At 35.5% G+C, this 22,200-nt stretch overlaps 1 protein-coding gene across 1 annotated transcript in view; it reads right to left on the minus strand.

The window, feature by feature from the left end:
- Positions 1 to 285: 285 nt before the first annotated feature.
- Xpr1 (xenotropic and polytropic retrovirus receptor 1) overlaps positions 286 to 22,200 on the minus strand; it is a 172,434-nt gene continuing 150,519 nt past the window's right edge. The window contains exons 12-15 of the mRNA XM_020165078.2: positions 18,930 to 19,096; positions 15,759 to 15,898; positions 9,589 to 9,810; positions 286 to 6,713 (exon numbers count right to left, since the gene is read on the minus strand). Of these exons, the coding sequence (XP_020020667.2) occupies positions 6,653 to 6,713; positions 9,589 to 9,810; positions 15,759 to 15,898; positions 18,930 to 19,096 (590 nt within the window). The 3' untranslated portion in view covers positions 286 to 6,652. The remainder of the gene's footprint in view (positions 6,714 to 9,588; positions 9,811 to 15,758; positions 15,899 to 18,929; positions 19,097 to 22,200) is intronic.

Here is a 22,200-nt window from a genome sequence, read left to right on the forward strand (position 1 = left end):
CATTTTAGGTATTTTCATCTTAGGGGCAATTAATTTTGTAAATTTTCCTAGATGGATATAAGGAGTACTATAATTAGCCCAGGAATTCAGCAGGAAATGCTGTGCTCCCACATGGCACGAACACGTAGCAACAGTAAGTAGTGTTCAGCTCCTCAACATGTCATTACACTTATCATTTCACCTAATATCTTAAATTCTGTGAGTTTAAAAAAACAAGAAAAAGGACTTGCTACATCTATTCCATTAGAGTCACACCTCATGTATTTCCTAAAGAAAAAAAGGCCATTTAAGATTATTTTTTAATTTAGTAAAATAATTTAAAATATTTACTTTGTAGTCTGTTTGTGCTAAACCCATGTACAAGTTAGTCCTAGAACCATGTTCAGGAATCCAAGAAATCCAGAGAGAAAAACATATAGTGACACAAACCATTCACTAGTGACAAAGAGTCAGCAAACTGTAGGAAAACAGAGAGCTTGTAATAATGAAAAAAGGACAGAGTTTTGTAACCAATCACTTATTTTCTTTTAAAAACACATAACCACATTAACTTTTGCTTTATACAACCATCTACAAACTATAAAACAGTACCACATTGTGCATTTTAGCCTACTTATCAAGAAGGGAACTCCACATGACATAAGAAATTCTACCCATTTAAGAAGGAAAAAGGAGACAGCTAATAGCATAGTCACAGATACAACATGAGTCCCAGCAAGCATCAATTCCTTGACGTCACCTTTTCCATCAACTAGCGTGGAAAGGAAGAAAGCAAGCAAGGGAGGAAAAAAGAGGGAAAGAAATAATCACCCACAAAGGACTAGTCACAATCCATAGTTACTTTGACAACTATAGCTCAGGGTATCATAGTATAGTATTATTTGACCAACACAGTGTGGAGGGGGATGGGTGTGAAGGAAACACAAGTAGAGGGAGAGGGTTTGAAAAGAAACATACATTTGCACTTTAATTCCCTCCTAAATATTCTTCACTGATACAAGCTTCTGTGCTAATTCAGAAAATGGCAAGAAATTACTCTTCACAATGTGATAAAGCTTAAGAATTTTGTTCTTTCTGCAACTGAAATGTGAGTGGCTCACAATTTTACTTTACAGTTCAAAAGAATAACAATGCCATGAACAATTACTCTTTAGGGAGTTCCCACAACTTTCTCCCTATTCCCACCACTCTGGCACTGGCATTGCTATGGACAATTGGGGAAGTGCAGGCAGGGACTTCAGAGATAAAGATCAGGGGACAGTGAGATAAAATCCTTGCTCTTTCTGAAAGTCCTCATCCTTCCAGTAGTACTGCAGTCTGTCCTCTGATGTGTGGTGGTAGAGGATAAGGAATATAGTGAAGTTTAGTACAGTACCTCATTTGAAGGTGTATGAGACTGTAATTAGCAGACATACTGAATCCAAGGCAAACAACAGGTTATTTGATTGTCCAACTTAGGTGGATGGCACCACACAAAAAAATGAAGGTGGCATTGATTTAATAATAAAATAAACCAAAGGTTTACTACAGGAAACATGTTTCAGTTGAAAGTATAATGATTCTCCTTGCTTCAGGGGGAAATTCTCACCTTTTCCCTCTTACTTCCTCTTTCACCATAAGTAAGAAAATATATTCTGGAAAGCCGTCTTAGAGGGGACACTCAGTATCATGAGTTTTGACAATTCATATAAGGCATCATATAAGCCATACCAATCAGTTGGCTCTTCTCCATCACCAGGCAAACTTCTTGTCTTGTTTAACTCTAGCTCTTCTAAACCTGATGAGAGTCTTTTGCTTTTTAGTATATGGTGGGCAGTGTGGTTGATACTGGTTAGACTGATTTGTAACATGGCTGTAATATAATCCACTCTATCCCACACGACCATGTGCTCTAACATGGTAATACACTTCATGCATAAAGTTGGGAACTTTTAAGATTTAGAATCAAGATTGATATGAAATGTAGAAATATATTTGTAATTTAGAAAAGTTTCAATTCTTCTTGCTTTGGTGAATACAAAAAAAAAATTACCAATCAGAAAAAAAAAATGAGTTAAGTGGATGTGATTCATTCTTCATTACCTAACTTTTTCAAGTTCTACCAGAACTTCTATTTTGACCTGGTCCCTACAGACCTAACTGTTAACGACACTGGCTTCTTAATTAGATTTGAGAAATGTATGGTGATTTTTGTAGTTGAAAAAGCCAGAAATTCAACATGATTATTTTTTAATTTAAGAAGCTATCTTAATTTTTTAAAGTCCAAATGTTATAAGGCAAGAAGCACTTATTTTTTGAGAATTAGGTAAATTCCATGCAAACTACTGAAAAAACAATAACCTGGTATTCATTTAGGAATGTAAGAATAATCATTTCAGAGAATCCTAAGTTTCTGAATAAAATAATGTCATGGATAGGGTTATTTTCTATATTCTTTCCCTTAAGAATAGAAATTTTTCTAGTCAATGCTTAGAAAATGACATTTGGGAGTAAAAACCAATTTCCTGAATAATGCAAAGTAGAGGGCAAAATGACAAAACATACAGGCAGCTCTTCCCAGCAACAGTAACTACTGAGAGGGGTGGAGGAGCATCACCTGCATGCCATCAAGCACACACTTTCCCAATCGCCCTGCTTCTGCTGCCAAGGTTCAGTGTGTTCTCTGCTATCTTCAAAATTATTTGATTACTCTTCAGCTAAATGCCTGTTAATCTGCTGTCAGTATGGCCTAGCATTATTCTTACTTGCCTTATTGCACCTGTTCAGAAATTGGTGGACTGCTTTCTCTAGTGGTGAATATACTTTGGTCAAACCATAGTGGAAAGATACCATGTATGAACAAATTACTTCTAGTAAGAGCTCAGTTAAAATAGACAAAATCTCATGCTGAGAATATTGGGGAGTCATGGATCCTTAGGATTGGGTCTCATTTTCCTTATGTGAGGGTTCATGCATGTTACTGCTGAGTTGCTGGCTTCTGAATCTGAAGTGAAGCAGTTTGCCTCAGGGGTTTAATGAAAAAGAGCTAGAAAGGAAACCTGCACATGAGGCTTCAGCTTCTTTCTAATTTTACAAATAAGCACTATAAGCTAATGAATGGTGACTCATCCTTTGATCATTTCATTCTCACTGTAAGAAAGGAAATCTTCATTATTCAATGAATGGGATAGGCAGCCTTAAGGTTAGGTGCATAGCAAATAAACTTTTGTCTTTTAACTTCTCTATGTATATCAAAACTTTCCATACTATCATAAAGTTAAAAACTGAATTTTATTCCATTGTTCATACTTTCTTTCTTCCTTTGGGGGAGTATTTTAACTGATTTTAAAAACTAAGTGGTTCTCAAATAAAAATAACACCAGAATGTCTAACCCAAAAATCAGATGACATTTTACTTTTGGTTAAACTTGTAAAATGACTCTCCTGATACTCATTTTAAAAGTTCTATTGAAAATTTTGGTGTACAGCAGTCTCCGATAAGATTTTAGGTAGCACGTAACACCCACAAGTGCTAGGGCATATAAAATTGAGAAAAGACAAATGACCATTGCCTTTCTGAAGGAAAAAATTAAATGTATATACTTTGCCTCCCAAACACTTCTGATGAGGAAAAGTACTCTTTTCTCTTTACAGCTTTAACAGGAAATAAAAGCTGTGGTGTTTGCACACATAGAAAAGCATCTGTCATGCTAAGCTGAAAGTTTATAAGCCTTATTTGTTAGTGGTTTTTGCCAACAGGAAAAGCACATCAGAAAAGGAATACATTCTATAACTGTATTACCTATGAAAAATTAATACTGTTTGGGGCCTGGACTCCTAACAGGTGGAGAAAAACCAAACTGGCCATTTATACACTGAGGTAAAAAACACTGGGAATTGAAATACCAAAGGATAACTAAGATTTTCTGTGTGTTACAATCCAAATTTACTAACAGAGAACGAAGCTGACAATTCAAATCGCTCGATACACAGAACCACCTATTTTATTTGGACAAGAAATGACTGTACTTCTCCATATAGTCAGTAGTAATTACTGCTATTGCTTGATAGATCAGTGATAACGCCCCCTGCACAGTTTTGAAGTATAAAAAACAGGTTAGGAAAAAATTCCTAAGTAGAAATAATGCAACCTTTAATTTACTAAGGATCACTAAATTGCTACCACTGATTTATCATAAGGACTCTAAAGTTAAAAAAAAAATAAGCATATCCTCTTCTGTTTTGGGAAAAGGGACATGCTTGGCAAAATACAAAAGTCCAACAGAGTCAAAAGGTTGTATGTTTTTCAGAAAAAAAAAAAACTTGACTCAGAGAACAAATATTGAAAGCTTATCAGAATAGAGAAGGAAGAAACTCCTTTTGAAAGATTTGTTAGTTAACTGGTAGAATTTTGGTAGTAACAGTAACTTTGATATAGCCTACTAGAATTATGACAGGGATGAGTAAAAGATCTATGATATATAGGGGAAGGGTTGATGACAAAAGGGGTGAGTTAAAGGGTAGTAATCTTATGTTTTTAAGAAAAAGCAAGTTTTAACTAACAGCTGCCTTTCTACTTGTTTGATCCTTTGTCTAAAGTTAAGGAAAACAAAATAAAAACAAAACAACCCAGAAGTAGCCAGATGTGGTGGCTTCATGCCTGTAATCTCAGTTACTCAGAAAGCAGAGACTGAGAGGATCACTGTTTGAGGCCAGCTCCGGCAAAAAAAAAAGTCTGCAAAATCCCATCTCCATAAAAAGCTAGGTGCAGTGATGTGTGCCTGTCATTCCATCTAGGTGGGAAGCATAAAAAGGAGGATTGAGGTCCAGGTTGGCTGGGGCATACAAGACTATTTGAAAAATAACAAAAAACAAAAAGGGCTGCAGGCAAGGCTCAAGTGATAGAGTGCCTGCCTGGCAAGCACAAAAGCCTCAAGTTCAAGCCCCAGTACTAGGGGAAGAGGAGAGGGACAAATTTACTTTCATGAATTTACTGAGGTTGATTTTGGAATTTTCACCTGGGTCTTGGGGGGCATTAAAACATTTAACACTTTATTTTTTCCTAGTATTTCTATTAATTTTGTTAGATAATAAAGTGCCTTTGTGTGTCTGTCTGTCTCTCTGTGTGTGTGTGTGTGTGTGTGTGTGTGTGTGTGTGTGTGTGTGTGGTGCTGGAGATCAAACTCGGGGTCTCAAGCTTGCTAGGCAAGTATTCCAACCACTGAGCAACACCTCCATCCCTGAAATGCTAAATTTAATGGAGAACTTAGGAAGAAAGAGAATGAGACAAGAAAGTGAAAGTGAGCATTATATATAGAGCATAATAGTCTGAAATTTTAAAGAAATGTACTTTTCTATGTATGGCCAGGTTTAGACCCCAACATTTTAAATACAGGCTTCTAGTATGAAGGGCATAAAATCCAACGTTCATCTTTTAAAGAGAGAAATGGCTGACTAGGCCTTCTGTATCAATGTAATATGAAGGAAGAAGAACTTGTTCTACATGCTCAGAAAAATATGGTTTCCTCACAATGAACTTTTAACGTGATCAAATTCTGGCTAAGGTGGGTGAGACCAGAGGAGAAAGTAGTAAGGCTGTGAAGAGTCTCTGAAATAGTTCTGTCTTTCAGGTCAGAGTAAGTAAAGAGTACACTACAATTCCCTTACATACTGAAGCATAATCCGGCATAATAACTTCAGTCGTTATGGCTGGAATATGGGCAAATGTATCCCACGTCCATTTTGAAGAAAGTATCAGAACATCTTACATGAAGTTTACCCAGTTGCGTGGAAGTGTGTGGGATGCCTTGCTATGAGAGATGCTCAGGACTCTAAAGCAGCAGCAACATAAAATATAGTAATACAACTTTGGCTTCAAATTAAAAAGAAGAGAAGAAGTCAAACTGGTACAAGTTGTCTCCTGAAAGAGGTATGTGGGACTGACCGTCATAAATGCCATCCAACATTAGTTTTCCCCATCTTCTTTCACTGTTATCACATCATTGCACAGGAGTTATATCATTCTTTTATGGTTAAGTTTCATAAATAATGAGAAAACCATATGTAACAAATACATCATATTTCCCGCCCACCCAGCAACCCTCCCCAAAATAAGAAAAGTTACATCAAATTAAAAAGTAGCTTCGTGAATGAAGGTACTGCTCTAAGTTGCACTTTTCCTGCAAGTGCAGCCAGTGCCTTTGCGCTGGGTATGAAGGAAAGGAAAAAATTCTCCACATAAACTGACAAAAAATTTAAAAACCAATGTCCGGTTTCAACCAGTCAAAACCGGGCCAAGCAGAAGCCGAGATATCTCGGTACCATCCCATCAGAGGGTCCTTTCAATGCCTGTTCTTCATCCTCATAGGTATCTGTGTCCTTGTGATTGTAAACAATCCAAAAGTTACTATTGTTTTTGTTCCTTAAAATGTCCTCTGATTGGCAAAATGAAGCATTTGTTTTAAAAATAGAAAATTAAGATCAAACCAGAAGAAAAGAAAAGAAACACAGTGAGCTTGTTGGAGTCCATAGGATCCGATGTGGAAGAGCTCGGAAAATGTGTTATGTGTTTTCTCCTGTTTTTCGGTTGGAAAAAGGTACTAGAGGTTGCGTTGGTCGAAGAAAGAATCGTAGAGTAGGAAAACCAAGGATGTTAATCTAGACTTCAGAGAATTCAAGTGTTAGCTTCATCATCTGTGTCTTCTATTAATACCTTAGTGTCACGAGCCTTGGATCTAGTGGTAATAAGAGGAAAAAAAAAAGTACTTAGTCCATTACTAAAATACAAGCATATACACAGTATTAGGTACAATTCCGATCTTAACCACCATTAAACGTACATGTTAAACAATCACTATCCACTGCATGTGATGGACTATTCCTGGAGTTTCATATTCAATTTCAGGTATTATTGGAAAAACACTAACGGGAAGTAAGAACAACAACAGAAGGTCATACTTAACAGACAGAATAGTAATATGGAATAAGAAGATCCAAGTTTGAGTACTGACTTTGGTTTACAATATATCTCCAGTGCCCATTTCTATCTGTGTAAAGAAGAAATATCTATTTAATTTACTATCCCTTTCAATTCATGGACAGTGTGCATACCAATCAAATAAGAAAATGGATATAAAAAGAATCAATAAGGCATTAAGCAAAAATAAGGAACTATGATGAGGAAGAGAGAAATAATACCATTTGAAATATGTCTCAAAAAATAGGAGTGTGAGCAAACAGAAGACCAAAGGAGAGGTCTGACAGGTGTGCATCTTCAGAGAGCTACAAGTTATATGAGAGCCCAATGGGGATCAAACTGGTAAAGTGATAGTTTCGTCATAATGAAGCATATTTCAGCCCAACAGAACCTACCTACCATAGTAACTATCCAACAGGTACCTCATATAGTTATAAACTTCATTATCACTACTGATTGTCAGCACAAAATGATTATCTATTCAGGATGCTATGGAAGAGGTTCTTGCACTGGATAAAAGATGGGTACCTAGGTACCTAAAAGATTAGGTAATGTTAAAAATACTCTGCAACTCATGAGCTTCATTAGGTGAAAGCAGTACTTCACGAAATAGGAATCATTATTCCTACTTGACAGAGGGGGAAGCTGACATTCAAAAAGGTTAAGGATGTGCTAGAGGTTGCATGAATCATAAAGTCAAAGCTCAGACTCAGATCTCATTTAGATCCCCCATGCTCTCAGGTGCACATAACCTGCTCTATTCTAAATGCCTTCCTCTGGCTGCAGTCTAGTTTCCCAGAATTTTTCTAGTGAACACCTGAATTGCAGGAGAGCCTCTTTTCTGAAACCAAAAGTGTGTTTAGACTGCCACCTGCTGGTAACTAGTAAGGATTACACTTTCAAAATCAGGAGCTCCAAGACTGCAAACTACAAAGGGCCTCCATTTTCTCACAGCCCTTTGTAGCACTTATCTTGCCACATGTCTTCCCCACCCCAGCTTCTTTAAACTCTGCTACAAGTACCTTTGATGCTCTTCTACTGACCATCCTAACCATTCCTGACCCTTCTTATTTATTATTTTTTCTCTTGTCCAAGACTCAGTTCTTGCTGCTTTTCTCTCCTCCACCTTCTTTTCACAGAATTTCTAAATCTCTTCCTTAAAGCTATGAAAAGTTCTATTCTATTTCCTGTGCCCAGTGGATTACTATTAGCCACCTCCTGTTTTTTACTGCCTTTAAAATGTTTCCTTACATTTGGTTTACTTTAAGTGTCCGAGTCTGAATTTTCACAGTCCCACAGTTTAAAATATTTGTAATCACCTTCTGGTTGGTCTTCTGGCCTTTAATTTCCCTTTCCTAATATATCTTGCACAGTGTCATTAAAACGCTTTCCTGCCTACAAGATCAAGCTCACACTTCTTTTTTCTCCCCCCTGTACTGGGGATTGAACGCAGGACCTTAAATGCTCTACCAAAGCTTGCACTTTTAAGTTTTTGCGAATGATACTTCATCTACTCAACTAAATTTTTCTCACTACAGTTCTAGCCACATGGTTTTCTTTCTGCCCCTCATTTCCACCTTTATAATATTTACTAAGCCTCTAGCCTATTCCAGCACTTTGTTGTCCTTCAGAAAACTTGATGTTCAACTTAAGTACTCCTCTTTCATTCCAACCTGCTGGGCTATCTACTGTCTCTAAATTTCAAATGCAGTCATCATTTACTTTTATTTTTAGGAATATACAAAGTCAATAACTGATAAAAACGTCATTGTAAGTATTTAATAATATTCAATACTTATCAAGCTCTTTCTGTAGAGAAACTGGTATAACTTGATGTAATAATGAATTTAATCCTCTTAATTACTCTATGAGCAGGAACCATACTAATCCCAATTTCTAGAAGAGGGACAATACAGAAAAATTAAGGGATTTGGCCAAGGTTACACAGATGACAGGATTCCTACAGATTATAAATTGAAGATTTGCATACAAAACACTCAAGTAAATCATTCTCTAATGAATTTTCCCCAGTGTACTTTTTAATACCCAATTAATAGGTAATGCATTAATGACATTTACTCTATGTATTACGGCAGCATTCTATAAGCTGGATCATATGAAACTGTTGCTTATTACTATTATTTTATTATTTTGGCAGTACAGGGGTTTGAACTCAGGGCCTTGCACTTACAAGGCAGGCACTCTACCACTTGAGCCATGTCACTAGCCCTTTTTGCACTGATTATTTTTTAGATAGGGTCTCATTATGCCCAGGGCTGCCTAGATCACAATTCTCCTATTTGTGCTTCCATGTATAGCTAGGATGACAGGTGCATGCCACTGTGCCCAGTGATTGGCAGCCATTGGTTGAAATGGGGGACTCATGAGCTTTTTGCTTGGGTTGATCTTGAACCACGATCCTCCCAATCTTTGCCTCCCAAGTAGTTAGGATTATAGGCTTGAGCCACCAATAGTAATATGAATAGTAATAGTCATGTATTAGTATTTTTTGTAGGTGAGTAATGGTTGAAAGCAATTTCATTTGGTTCAGTCTAATAGTTTCTTAGTGTAAGTATTATCTGCTGTCAAAAACCAAAGGAAATATGCCTTACAGAAGTGGAAGCTATACATACTGAGAAGCAAGGCGAGGCCGGCGCAGGGATATGCTCTGGTTGTTCTTCCATGACCGATTCTTTTGGCGGTTTCGTACTCCATCATCCTGATCCATCATCTGCTCTAGGAGTGTCTGATCATCTGCATTTAGTGGGGCTACAGAAATGTCCCGCACAGCACGGAATTCACCACAGTTATTTAGATGTTCATTCTCCAAGCGGAAGAAGTTCCACACAAAACGCCTTGTAGAGCAAACACATCCATTATAAAATTTGAATATATTACTACTACTACTCGTACTACTAACCACCCCTCCACCCCATCCCCAGAATATTATGTTTCATCTCATGGAAACAAAACAAGTGATTAAAGACTAAAATGAAACAGAGAAAGATGGAGTAGGTGTGAGGCGAGGAAAGAAAGAGTGGACTCATGGAATGCAGTTTTAAAGTACTCATTCTTTCACTTTATCCAACAACTATTTATTGAATGCCACTGTAAGAGAGGAAAGGCACTGAATGGGACAACAAACCCTTTGCTCTTATTTCAGTGGTGAAGACAGGTAACTGAACAGTAAGCTGATGAAAAGCTCTCTGAAGAAAATAAGGCAGGAAAAGGGCACAGAGTACGCTGTCAAAAAACTGGTTAGGCAAAGTGTCTCTGAAGAGATGGCATCTGGCAAAAACCTGAATGAAAAAGAAAGCAAGCAATGTAAAATTCCTGCAGAAAGTATCCTAGGCAAAGCAAATATCGAGTATAAAAAGGCCTAAGATGAAAATGCCTTTGCTGTATTCAACAAGAAGATCCACAAGACTAGAGTAGGACAACAAGATTAAAATGCAGGAGATAAAGATGGAGAGACAGAGGAGAGCCCTTACACACAAGGGCTTATAAACCACATTAGAGTTTAGATTTCAAGTGTGATGGAAAACAATGAGAGTGCTGAGCAGAAGGAAGGGGTAAATAGATCAAAAGAGAAGAGAACAGCTGAAGATGAATTAGAAGACTAGTGTAATAGTCAGGAAAGATGGGGAATGAGCCAATGGTGGTTAAAAACATGTGATGAGAAGTAGAAAGACTAGGGGTTTACTTATGAAGATGAAGCTGATAGGACTTACTGACATGGGATGTGAGTGGTCTTCAGGTTTTTTGTCTGGGTGAATGGTGACACCATTTACAAAGACTGGAAGAGTAAAGGTTGTTCCTATTAGGCTAGAGCTACTCATTAGATATCCAAGTGAAGAATTCAGTACTGATGGCTATGATGAACTTGCAGTTCAAGGGGGAGTTTGAATACTGGACACAGTATTTTGATTCATGGGCTTAGGAAAAACATAACTGGAAGACAGAAGAGATCAGATGGCTAAATCCTGGAGCACGTAATGCTTAAAGTTTGGGAAGAGGAAAAAGAATCAGGAAAGGAATTGAGAAGGAAAAGCTGGTGAGACAGGAAAGTGAAGTTTCAGAGAAGTTAAGAAAATGCTTTGCTGAGAGATAAAGTAAGGTAAGTACAGAGAACTGACTATGGGATTTAGCAAAATAAAATCTAAGAGCTCGCTGGGAGACTCTAGATTCAAATCATGACTACAACAGGCTTTTAAAGACCTTGTACAAGTTATTTAGCTCAGTGTCATCAGTAAAATGGAATAATAATAGGCCCTACCTCAAAAGATTGATATGAGGATTCAATAACTTAAAAAGAAGTAACTGTAAAGGCCTTAGACAGTGCTAAAGACACAACTGGTACTACACAGTACTTGCCTTATTATTAGTAGTAGTAACAAAAATGACATAGTTTGAGTACGGGAACAAACAGAATTGAAAATGAAGGAAAAAATGGAGAAGTGAGAATGGAGACAGCAGGTGCAGACACCTCTTGAAAAGGTTGGCTGTAAAGGAGAGCATAAAGATGGGCAATAGTTGAAGGGGGAACTAGATTCAGGGGCAGTTTATTGTTTTTGTTTGAAATGAGTGGTAGAACATTTGATTCTATGATTAAGCAAATGATTTCCTAAAAACGAAATAAAATTGTCAAGAATAAAAAAAGTAATGGAGCTTTTTGTAAAGCTCCCTCTTCCTCTTTCTCTCTCCCTCACCGACTCTCCCTCCCTCTTTTTAAATTTATAAAGCAGTAGACATGAAAGATAAAAAAAATGGATGGGGAGATGGCGGTATGGTAGGGGTTGAGGTCCTAGACCTAGATGTTTGGGAAAATGAAGAAGGGAAGGAGGGCTGACAAACTGTCCGCAGAGGGCACTGGCAGCAATGAGTATACAATTTCCAGAGTCATTCTTTACCTTTCAGGCTTAGCTTTATGTTTCCAGCTTCTATAACATTTTATCAGGCAATGTTAACCCATCCTGACTCAGAGGAATGCTAAACAACTATCTGAAAGTAACTTTACATCATTTCATTTGTGAAAGTTATTTTCATTGCATAAAGAATTCTAGGTAGGCTGGCATTTTCTTTCAGCACACCTAAGACTTCATTTTAACTTTCACTGTGGCTGTTGAAAAGTCAATTGTCAGTCTATTTGTCTCTTCTTTCTGGCCGCATTTTTAAAAAAAAAAAATAAGCATTCTAATTAAGTATAACACACACATATAAAAGTTTGCAAATCATAAGTATACAGCTTGATTAATTATCATAAAATGAAAACATTGCATAATTACCACCCAGAAATATGGAATACATTACCATATACTGCAAGCCACATTTTAAGGACCTTCCTATATTAGCTTCTATTGATTTTATTGACTCACCTCCTCTGGAATTGATTTTGCATACAGTATACAGCAGGAGTTACGATTCATTCTTTTACATATGGATACTATTGATTCTTTTGTCATAAATCGTATCAATATATATCAGATATGTTTCTGGACTCCCTACTCTGTTGCAATGGACTATTTGTCTATCTTCTCACCAACATGTACACTACCTTATTCACTATAGCTGTATGATTAGTCTATATCTGAGAGTATAAATCTTTAACTGTGTTCTTTTTAGGATAATCTTGGCAATTCTTGATCCTTTGTGTCATTTGTATTTCTATATAAATGATAGAACTGGCTTGTTAATTTTTATACACATACGTATCTTTCACCACATTTACTCATAGGTATTTGATATATTCTAGTGCTATTGAAAATATGGCATGTTTTAAAATTTTTCCTTTTTCTTATTATTGTGACTGTTTTCTAAAACAACTGATTTATATCAACCTTATACTCAGGGATACTGTGACAATCAATCTAATATATCTGCGAAATCTTTTTTGGTAGATACTAGAGTTTGAATTCAGTATCCTGCACTTGCTAGGCAGGTGCTCCACTACTTGAAGTCATGCTTCCAGTCCGTTTTTGCTTTCGTGGTTTTTTGGATAAGGTCTAGTGTTTCTTGCCCTGGTTAGCCTTTGATCACAATCCTCCTACCTATGGTCTCCCAAGTAGCTGGAATTACAGATATAAGCTACCACAATGGCTTATTTGTTGAGATGCTAATCTTTTGTCCAGACTGGCTTTAAACCACGATCCTCCCACTCTTCACATCTGAGTCGCTGAGATTACAGGTATGAGTCACTGTGCCCAGCCTATTTGTAAAAATCTTAAACCAGATGTGGTGGGTGGTGCATGTCTGTAATTCTAGCTACTCAGGAGGTAGAGGTAGGAAGACCAAGAGCTTGAGGCCAGCTGGACAAAAGTTAGCAAGACCCTATCTCAAAAATACAATACAAACAAAAGGGCTGGGGGAGTGGTGAAGTAGTAGGGTGCTTGCCTATTACAGGTAAGGCCCTGGGTTTACTTCACAGTACCTCAAAATTTTTTTTGTAAAATCTTTTGAATTTTCTGCATATGCAATCACATTATTTATTGTTTTTTCCTTTCCAATCCTTATGCTCTTTTCCCTCACTGAACCAGCAATGCCTTGCAATACAATGTTAAATATAAGTGGTGATGACAGATATACTTGTCTCATTCCTAATCCTGGGCTCAAGCAATTCTGCTGCCTTGGACTCCCAAGTAGCTGGGACTGTAAGTGCATACCACCTTGCCTGGCCAGATACTGATTTTTAACAATGGACTTTCCTACATATATTAAGCTCACACCCTTTATTCTGTTAATGTGGTAAACTACATATATTAAGTTCTGAATGTTAAATTTTATTTGCTTTTTTTTCTGGTGGTACTGAGAGTTGAACTCAGAGCCTTGTGCTTGCTTGGCAGGCACTATAACTGCCAGGCCTTTTTGCACTGGTTATTTTTGAAATAGGGTCTTGTTTTATGCCCAGACTGGCCTGCCATTGGTTGAGATGGAGGGGAGAGGGATATCTTGTGAACTTTTTGCCTGGGCTGGCCTCAAACTGCAATCCTCTCAATCTCTGCCTCCAACTACCTAGGATTATAGGCGTGAGCCACCATGCCAGGTCCTGAATGTTAAAATTTATATTACTAGAGTGACCCTAATTGTGACATATTCATCTTTCTACACATTCTTGTATTCATTAGCTAACATTTTGCTCAGGATTTATGCAACTACATTGTAAGACAATATACTGGTTAAGACAGATTGATCTTTTCTGAAATATCTTCGCAGGTTTAGATAACAAAGTCCTGCTGGCCACATAAAACTGGGAAGTATTACTTTTTTGTCTCTTTTCTCTACAAATATTTTGTGAAAAACTGATAATAATTAGACTGGGTTTGGAATTTTCTTGGTGCAAAATATTTTAATATGGATTTAATTTTTATTCAATTTCTTCTTTTTTTGGTTTTGGTAAACTGTTTTTTGAGGAATTTGACCATTTCATGTGAAATTTAAAATTTAGTGTCATAAAGTTGCTCATAATATTATCTCATTCTTTAAAAAACTCTTTAGTATTTATTTTTCCTGCACTGGGATAGAACTCAGGGCCTTGACTACGCTAGGTAAGTGCTCTACCACTGACCCGTATGTCCAGTCTCTTTAGGATTCTTGATAAATTCGTGCCTGTTTCCTTTTTTGCTTATCAGTCTTATTTAAGCATTTTATGAATTGTATTGTCTTTTAAAAGAACACTGGCCTTGTCAAATTTCTTTTTTATTTTGTATTCCACTAATTTCTGTTTTTTATATTTTTGATTTGCTGTCCTTAACTTTTTTCTAATTTCTTGAGCTATGTATGTTTCTTTTAGATGTGTTTCAGGATTGCATGTTTCCCATGGCTTTTAGGTACATTCCACAATTTCTTTTTTGTCCTGTTTTCAATTTTAGTCTATTCCAGGTATTTTAATATTTGCATGACAATTTCAACTTTGACCCAGGGGTTGTTAGACATGTACTGATTAATTTCTAAATATTTGGGAATTTCTAGCTTTATTTTTGTGATTTTAGTCCTCTGAAATTTGTTTGAGATTTCTTGCATAGCTCCAAAATGGTTAATTTTGATAAATGTTCTACATGTACTTAAAATAATGTGTATGTAGTAGTTTATGGATACAATATTCTACCTAAGTAAATTAGGTCAAGTTGGTTAACTACTTATTTATCTATTACTGAAGAAAATACGTTAAAACAGTCCACTAAAAGTATAAATTCATCTGCTACTTTTTAGCTTTGCATTTTTTCAAGGAAGGTTATTAGATATATATACAAATTTGACTTCGCAATCACTGCTGAATCTCAAAGCCTACAAGTCTGGTAAATTTATGCAGCACAAAAGTGGCTGTAGTGTGCTATTTATCTTAGGGTTCCTGCTTTCACTTAGATTTTGTGTTATTTTGCCAGACTGTTAATACTTTTAGGAAGATTAAAAAAAAAAAAAACAACCAAACATTTTTACTGTTTTTAGTGAAGTTGGGCTAAATACCTGAGACTAAAAAATTGAATTAAAAAAAAAAAGATTCTCAAATGATTATAATTTCTGTTCTAAGACTTTTTTACCTCCTAATTTCAACTTATCATTCTCCTAATGGAGCCCAATTCTAAAAAAAACTCATACATCATCATTAATAGCTACTTTAGCTTTGTAAGAATTAATCTCTAAATCATTTAAGTAGGCTTTTCCAACTCTAAGGCTGATGACGGTAAGTTTGAGAAAAGTAGGAAAATTTAAGTTTTTTAAGTGTAAGTTATAAAAAATTCTAATTATATGTATTAGGCATCTTTTAGGTAAAAAGAATTTCTGATAAACTCTTCAGTGGTTTGCTTACCGGAAAACCTCAAGAGGGGCAAAGACAGTAGCAATGATGTCCCCAGAATGAGGCAACAAAGACGTGGTGGTGAATGAGATTTGGATAGTCCAAGCAAAGCGCAGTATCACATCCTCTATGATAGCACAGTAGTAGTAGGCCTAAGGAACAATAAGCAGGTTGAGTATGCTTCCCATCACTTTTCTCACAAAGCATCATACCTATCAACAGTAAGACTCACATGTCCCATGAACAGACTCAAGAGGAAGAGTTATATTCTAATTTGCAGAGTATATATATTTTACTTTGGAAAGGTTTCACCAACTGAGTTTTCTTTTAATTAGTACAGTTTTAATTGATACAGTAGTCATAATGAAGTAATACTGAGTTACAGTAATCATTTAACAAATATATTTTGTATGAACCAGACTTTCTGCCAGTCCCCAGAAATATAAGCTAAATGAGGACCTTAATCAATTAAGATTATATTCTAGCAGGAACATATATGCCAATGACTAAGAATATTAGCAGATTTATTAACTGTGCTATCTGCACTCATGCTTTCAAATTGCCTTGTCCTGTATTTGAAGAAAGCTCTGCTTTGCTTTTTTTTGATGTCAGTAAGTGAAATGAAGCTTGGCTTTCATAAACATGGTTGAACTTAAGAAATGTTCTATTTTTACATGGGGAAGACAGTCCTCAACTAATACTTCCAGGTGCTAGTACCCAGGATTTAGGAGTCCAGATTAGCTAACCAAAAGTCTTAACTACACAAACTGCCAATAGCTTCCAAACTTCATAGATTTGTTCATCATTAATCAAAATTATCTCTTTAATATGTATTTAAAGGCTGACACAATGCTGGAAACTACATCTGCTTTGTATTAAGCCATAATATTTATTTTATTTAATTTTAACAAAGCAGTATAACTCTGTTAAAGGGCTATTCACAAAACAATAATCTCCTTGCCACCTTCTTTTTCCATTCACCAGGGACAAACATTTTCAAAATATGTTATTTCTTTTATTATTTACCTCCCCATTTTTAAATAATGTGTATTCTCTGCTATCTTCCTTAGTCAATTTTAGACCTTATCCACTCACTACTGATTACTATAAATTTTGTGAGAATTGTTACGAGGATTTTAAAATGTCCACACACCTCCCTGTGCCCTATTCCACCATCCTTCCAATAGAATAATGCATTTGTATTGTTTTATTTTATTGTTAAATCCACAATCAGCACACACATTACTAGCCCCAAGTGAAGGACTACAATTTCATGTACCTTTAATGGAGTCAGTCTTAACCTATCCAAAGTTGACTGGTATGGGAGCTGATATGAAAGACTTTCAGGAGGAATCCATATTACTTGAGATCAAGAGGCACAGAAAAATTAAGTTTGAATATGGAGATAACACAAACGGTTCCTTGACCTGGGGTGTGGCACTCAATGTTATGAACTGCTAGCCCTTAGGAACGGACTTCACACTGTTGTGTTATTACTTTCTTATGAAGGTTCACTGGACTCCACAAATGGCTTCTTCATTTGTAGGTAAGTATGTACCTATTTCTTAGGGTCATGAATATGAGTAATAACAAAGAAAATGACTAAAAGATTCTACTCACTAATTTCATTTTGTAGAAATCAATAAATCAAAATTATCTTAAAAAGAAAATGGGTTAACATATATAAATATTCAAACAATTCTAAGCAATCATCATAATAAGAAACAAAGAAACAAATACAGCTCTCACTAAAGCAAGAATAATATATGCTGGAATAAAAACATGCACCTTTTGTAGTGAGTACAAAAAGGCCATCTTTATCTGAATTCATGCCTACTCCAAGCTGGGGATTGAACTCAGGGCCTCATACATGCTAGGAAGCACTCTACAACTGAGTGATGCTCTCACCCCCCTACTGATTTCCTTTTCAAATGAGCTTTATAAAACTGTTTAATTTATACTAAATTTTCACATTGGGATTATTGCTATGGTTTAGGTGAAACAGAGATCACTGTCAGTGAATACCTTCTTTCCCCAATCCATCTGCTCATCCAAAGTCACCTTATATGTCATTCTTCGTGTTCACTCTCCTATCGCTTGAAAACAGCCTTCTCTACACAACAATTAAGTATTATGCATTCACAGACTTTTCAAAGGCACTGGTAACATTTTGGTATAATATAAAATATTAGTGACCTAATCAATACTTTCTTCATAACAGAATTTTAGACATGGGAATATATTAAGAGATATATAGTCTAATTCCCCTACCTTTTAGAATCTACCATATTGGTTGCCTAAAGATATAGCTAGTTAGTAAAATACCTGGGATTAAAATTCACATATTAGGATTCCCAGTTCATTGTTTAATTTCTTTCAAGGTCTAATCATGGGTTCTGTCCTTTACAAATACATACTGAGTAAAGGTTATTTTTGGTATTTTGACTTAAATTCAGCCTGTCTTATCCTTTTATTCACATGTAGATAAAACCCTTAAATAATTCCTATAGAATGATCTGTATTTTCTTTTTTTTTTTCCCCCTTACACCCCAAATGATCCGTATTTTCTGATTGGCATTTGACTGTAACAAATACTGGTTGAAATAAATAAGAGGAGAATCCCATGCAGCCAAGTAAAGCCAGGCACTCCCTTTCTTATAGTTGTTCATAAGGCTGCTCCTTCAGTCAAATAGGTATTCACTTATTCCATATACATTAAGTGTACTTCACACCAGAAACTATGCTATGCAGATACAGACATCCAAACAGATCATCATAATACAATGTACTATTTGCAATGATGGAAGTTTACGTATGTAAAAAGGGTTAGTACAGATGGCTAAATATGCTAGGAAAAATAAATTCTTCTTAAGAGTTATTTATTCTTCTATTCTAGTTTTTATTACATTGTGTTGCACGTGTTTAAAATATAGTTTATGGCCTCCTGGAGAAACACAATTTATTTTGCTTATACTCCCTATAGTAACTATCATATAGTAAGTATCTGATACGTCGTTTTCTGACTGAATAAGTGTTTTTGGTAATTCTATTTCTAATTATATTAGATTAATATACAGAAATTAGGTCTGTATTACAATAGGATTTAACTAATGATAGATCTAAGTTGTTGTTGTTTTTTTTTTTTTAAAAAAAAAAACCCAAATGCAAGCATTTTGTACATACTTTCTGAGGATACACAATCTCTTCCCGGAGGAAAGTGTTTTCTCCAGCATTCTTATCAAAGAGACCCCAGTCCATCTTTAGATCCCAGATGAGGGTGTAGCAGGAACTGATGATACAAAACACAATCCACAGGTAAAAGAACACCATGGTGTCCGAGTGACTTCGTTCTGAAGAAAGAAAGAGAAAATTAACAGACTTAAGCAAAATTAATTAAATGAAGCTAAGTAAAAAAAAAAAAAATTACTCCTTTTTTGTAAAATAGTGCTTTAAACAGATTAAACTCCCCCCATTACTTATTCTTTCTCTATCACTCTGCTCCCCTATTATTCAACAGCTTACAGTGCATTACTTTGTATTATATTCATATACAGATGGGATGTTTCAATTTTTTTTTTGCATTCACAATGTCTTATGTATTTACATACATGTATACACATTTTTTTGCACCATATTCACCCTCCTACCCCCTTCCCTTTCCACTTCCCCCCTCCCTCCCCTAGGCAGAACCTGTTCCGCCCTCTCTGATTAAAATAAATTCCTAATAGTGCCCCATAAAGGAAGTAAGACTTTTAAACAAATCTCCTTAGTAACTCCTTGGAGTTTGGAGGCTCTTATGTTGAATACACAAAAATTCAAATGCAATGGATATTCTGAATGTTATGAAGTGTCATTTTAATTTTTGCCATCAGGTGGCAGCTTAGGGTAAAAGATAAAAAAATTCTGGAAACATCACTAACAACGAATGTGCTACATTTGCTTCAAGAAATTTTTGGGTTGTCTTTACTTTTGAACAAAACTTCCTTCACACACTTAGATCTTGTCGATACTTATTGTGAAGGCAATCAGAAAATTCTAGATAAGATATCAGAAAGCAAGAGACCAATGAGGCCCATGAGGAATTTATTCATGAAAGTAAATTTCTCCGTCACAAAGCAAGGTGTAATATGTTTGCTTCTTTTAGAGGGTGCTTATTGATACAAAGGCCTCATCTAATTTTATGCTGAAAGCACAATATTTTTGGCTTTATTGTGAGAACACTATAAAGCACAATAAATCAGAAAAAAAAGATTTCAAATGTAGTTATATAATTTAATCTTTCAAAAGACTATTTATTAGCATATATTAATTGTACAGGGGGTTTTCACTGTGGCATTTCCATCTATGCTCACAATGTACGTTGGTTAGGTTCATACCCTCCATGACTCTCCGTCACCCTTCCTCCCTCTTCCTAAAACAATTTCAACATTTCATTGTTCTACTTTCATACAAGCATATAAAAACACTGACCAAATTCATTCTCCTTTGCCCTCTCCATTCACCACACACACACTAGCATCCACCCCCAACAGGACCTGTTTTACATTTCTGTCCATTTTCTGAAGGATCTAGTTATTGTTCAAAGGGGCATTTCACACATGAATATACTGTGCTTTAATCAGATTGCCCCCCCAATTACTCTCTTTCCCTATCCTCCCTAAACCCTATTATTCAATAGTGCTCAGTATATTTTGTTATGCCATCTTCTTACACAGATGTAGTGTATTTTGAATTTAATCTTTTTTGGTTCTAAGTACTTCAAATGTTCTCTGAAATTCTTTGATAAGCTCCAGAATCATCACAATGCTATAAGTATTCTCTAGGTGCAAGATACGGGTATATAACTGCTAATCTGGCTTTCAATTATCAGGGGAAAAAATGATGCACAACACCTAATTCAAAAAAAGTTGAAATTTTGGTCAATTTTCTAAAGGTACTGAAAGCAAAGGCTATATCATGCATTATCCATAGTCTTTCCTATTAAAATAAACAAGTGCTTACTAATCATTTTAATGTTATGATTCAAAGGTAATTGTCAGAAATTTATAATCTAGCGAGTGAAATAAACAAAGTGCTATAAAAACATTAAGGAGAATGGGAATGTTTCTAACAATAGGCAGTAAGAGGAAATAGCATTTGAGTTATTTCCAACAACAGAAATAAATAGTACTGCAAAATCCAGGCAGATGAGATGAGGTCATTCAAGGCTGAAGGAGATAATGAAAAGGTACAAGACAGGAAAGTACAAGGAATGTTGGAAAAGCTAAAAGTAACCTACATCTAGAATAGGTGACATACAGAGGATGTAAGGGATTTTGTAATGAGACTGGGAAAGACACTGAGCCTGATCATGGAATGCCTTCTTGAGCCTTAGGGTCATATCTATATTTTAGAAAAATAACTGTCTGGCAGGTTATTTGCATCAGAATTATTTAGCTGTTTAAAAAAAATGATACTTCAGAGCTCCAATTTTTATACTAGTCAGTTTGTACCAGCTCATGAGAGTCTGTTTGTTAAATTTTCAGAAACTGTGGAAGGTGGTTCTTGGACACAGTTATTAAAAATTAAAATAACTAGCTATGTTAAAAATAAAGCTAATAAGCATGTGAAATTCATCATTCCCTAGTCATTGTATTAAATTTTGCTACTATCTTTCTTCTGCAGTTATATATATATATATATATATATATATATAGTAGATATATGTATATCTACATATATCTACTTATATGATGGAAATACTATGTATCTTTTCCCAACTCCACATTCAAGAGCTGGTTTATTAAACATATACCAACAAATCACTATTTAACTAGAAAATCAGTGGAGGGACAGCAACTGGTATTTAAAAAATGGCTCACAAGTGATTCTCATGAATAGTCCAGTTTGCATATAAACTTATTTTCAGGTTTAAATTATCTTCATAAAAACATTTTTCATCAAAGTCATATTAGGTTAAATATTTATACTACAATATTTCATTTATACAAAACATGAATATGTGTGTATTACTATAAACTCCAGATTATACAGAAATAAAGTGAGTTCCACTAAAAAAAGATGCTATAATTCATCTATTCAAGTTTGTAAAGAAGCAATTCAGTACTGTTCAGGGCTGAGGATGTGGGTCAGTGGCACAGCACTTGCTTACCATTACAAGGCACCTAGGTTCAATCCCGAGCACTGCAAAACATGCACATACATAAAATCCAAACAAGTAAAATTTATCCATCTTGTATTTCCAAAGTAAGCTAACCTAACTGCAAATTATATTAGCAGCTTTTAAAACTGGAAAGCTTACTATGTGCCACACACTCTACACATATTACTTTAACTTTCCCAATGATACGCTATTTTTTTGTTTGCTAGTAAAAGTGAGGACATGAAACTAGAGAAACAGATACATTCAGTAGGAGGTCACAAAATGAGTATTTCTCAAGTGAGTATAGGTAGT

Source organism: Castor canadensis, chromosome 11 (assembly GCF_047511655.1).
Source record: "Castor canadensis chromosome 11, mCasCan1.hap1v2, whole genome shotgun sequence".
Classification (NCBI taxonomy): domain Eukaryota; kingdom Metazoa; phylum Chordata; class Mammalia; order Rodentia; family Castoridae; genus Castor; species Castor canadensis.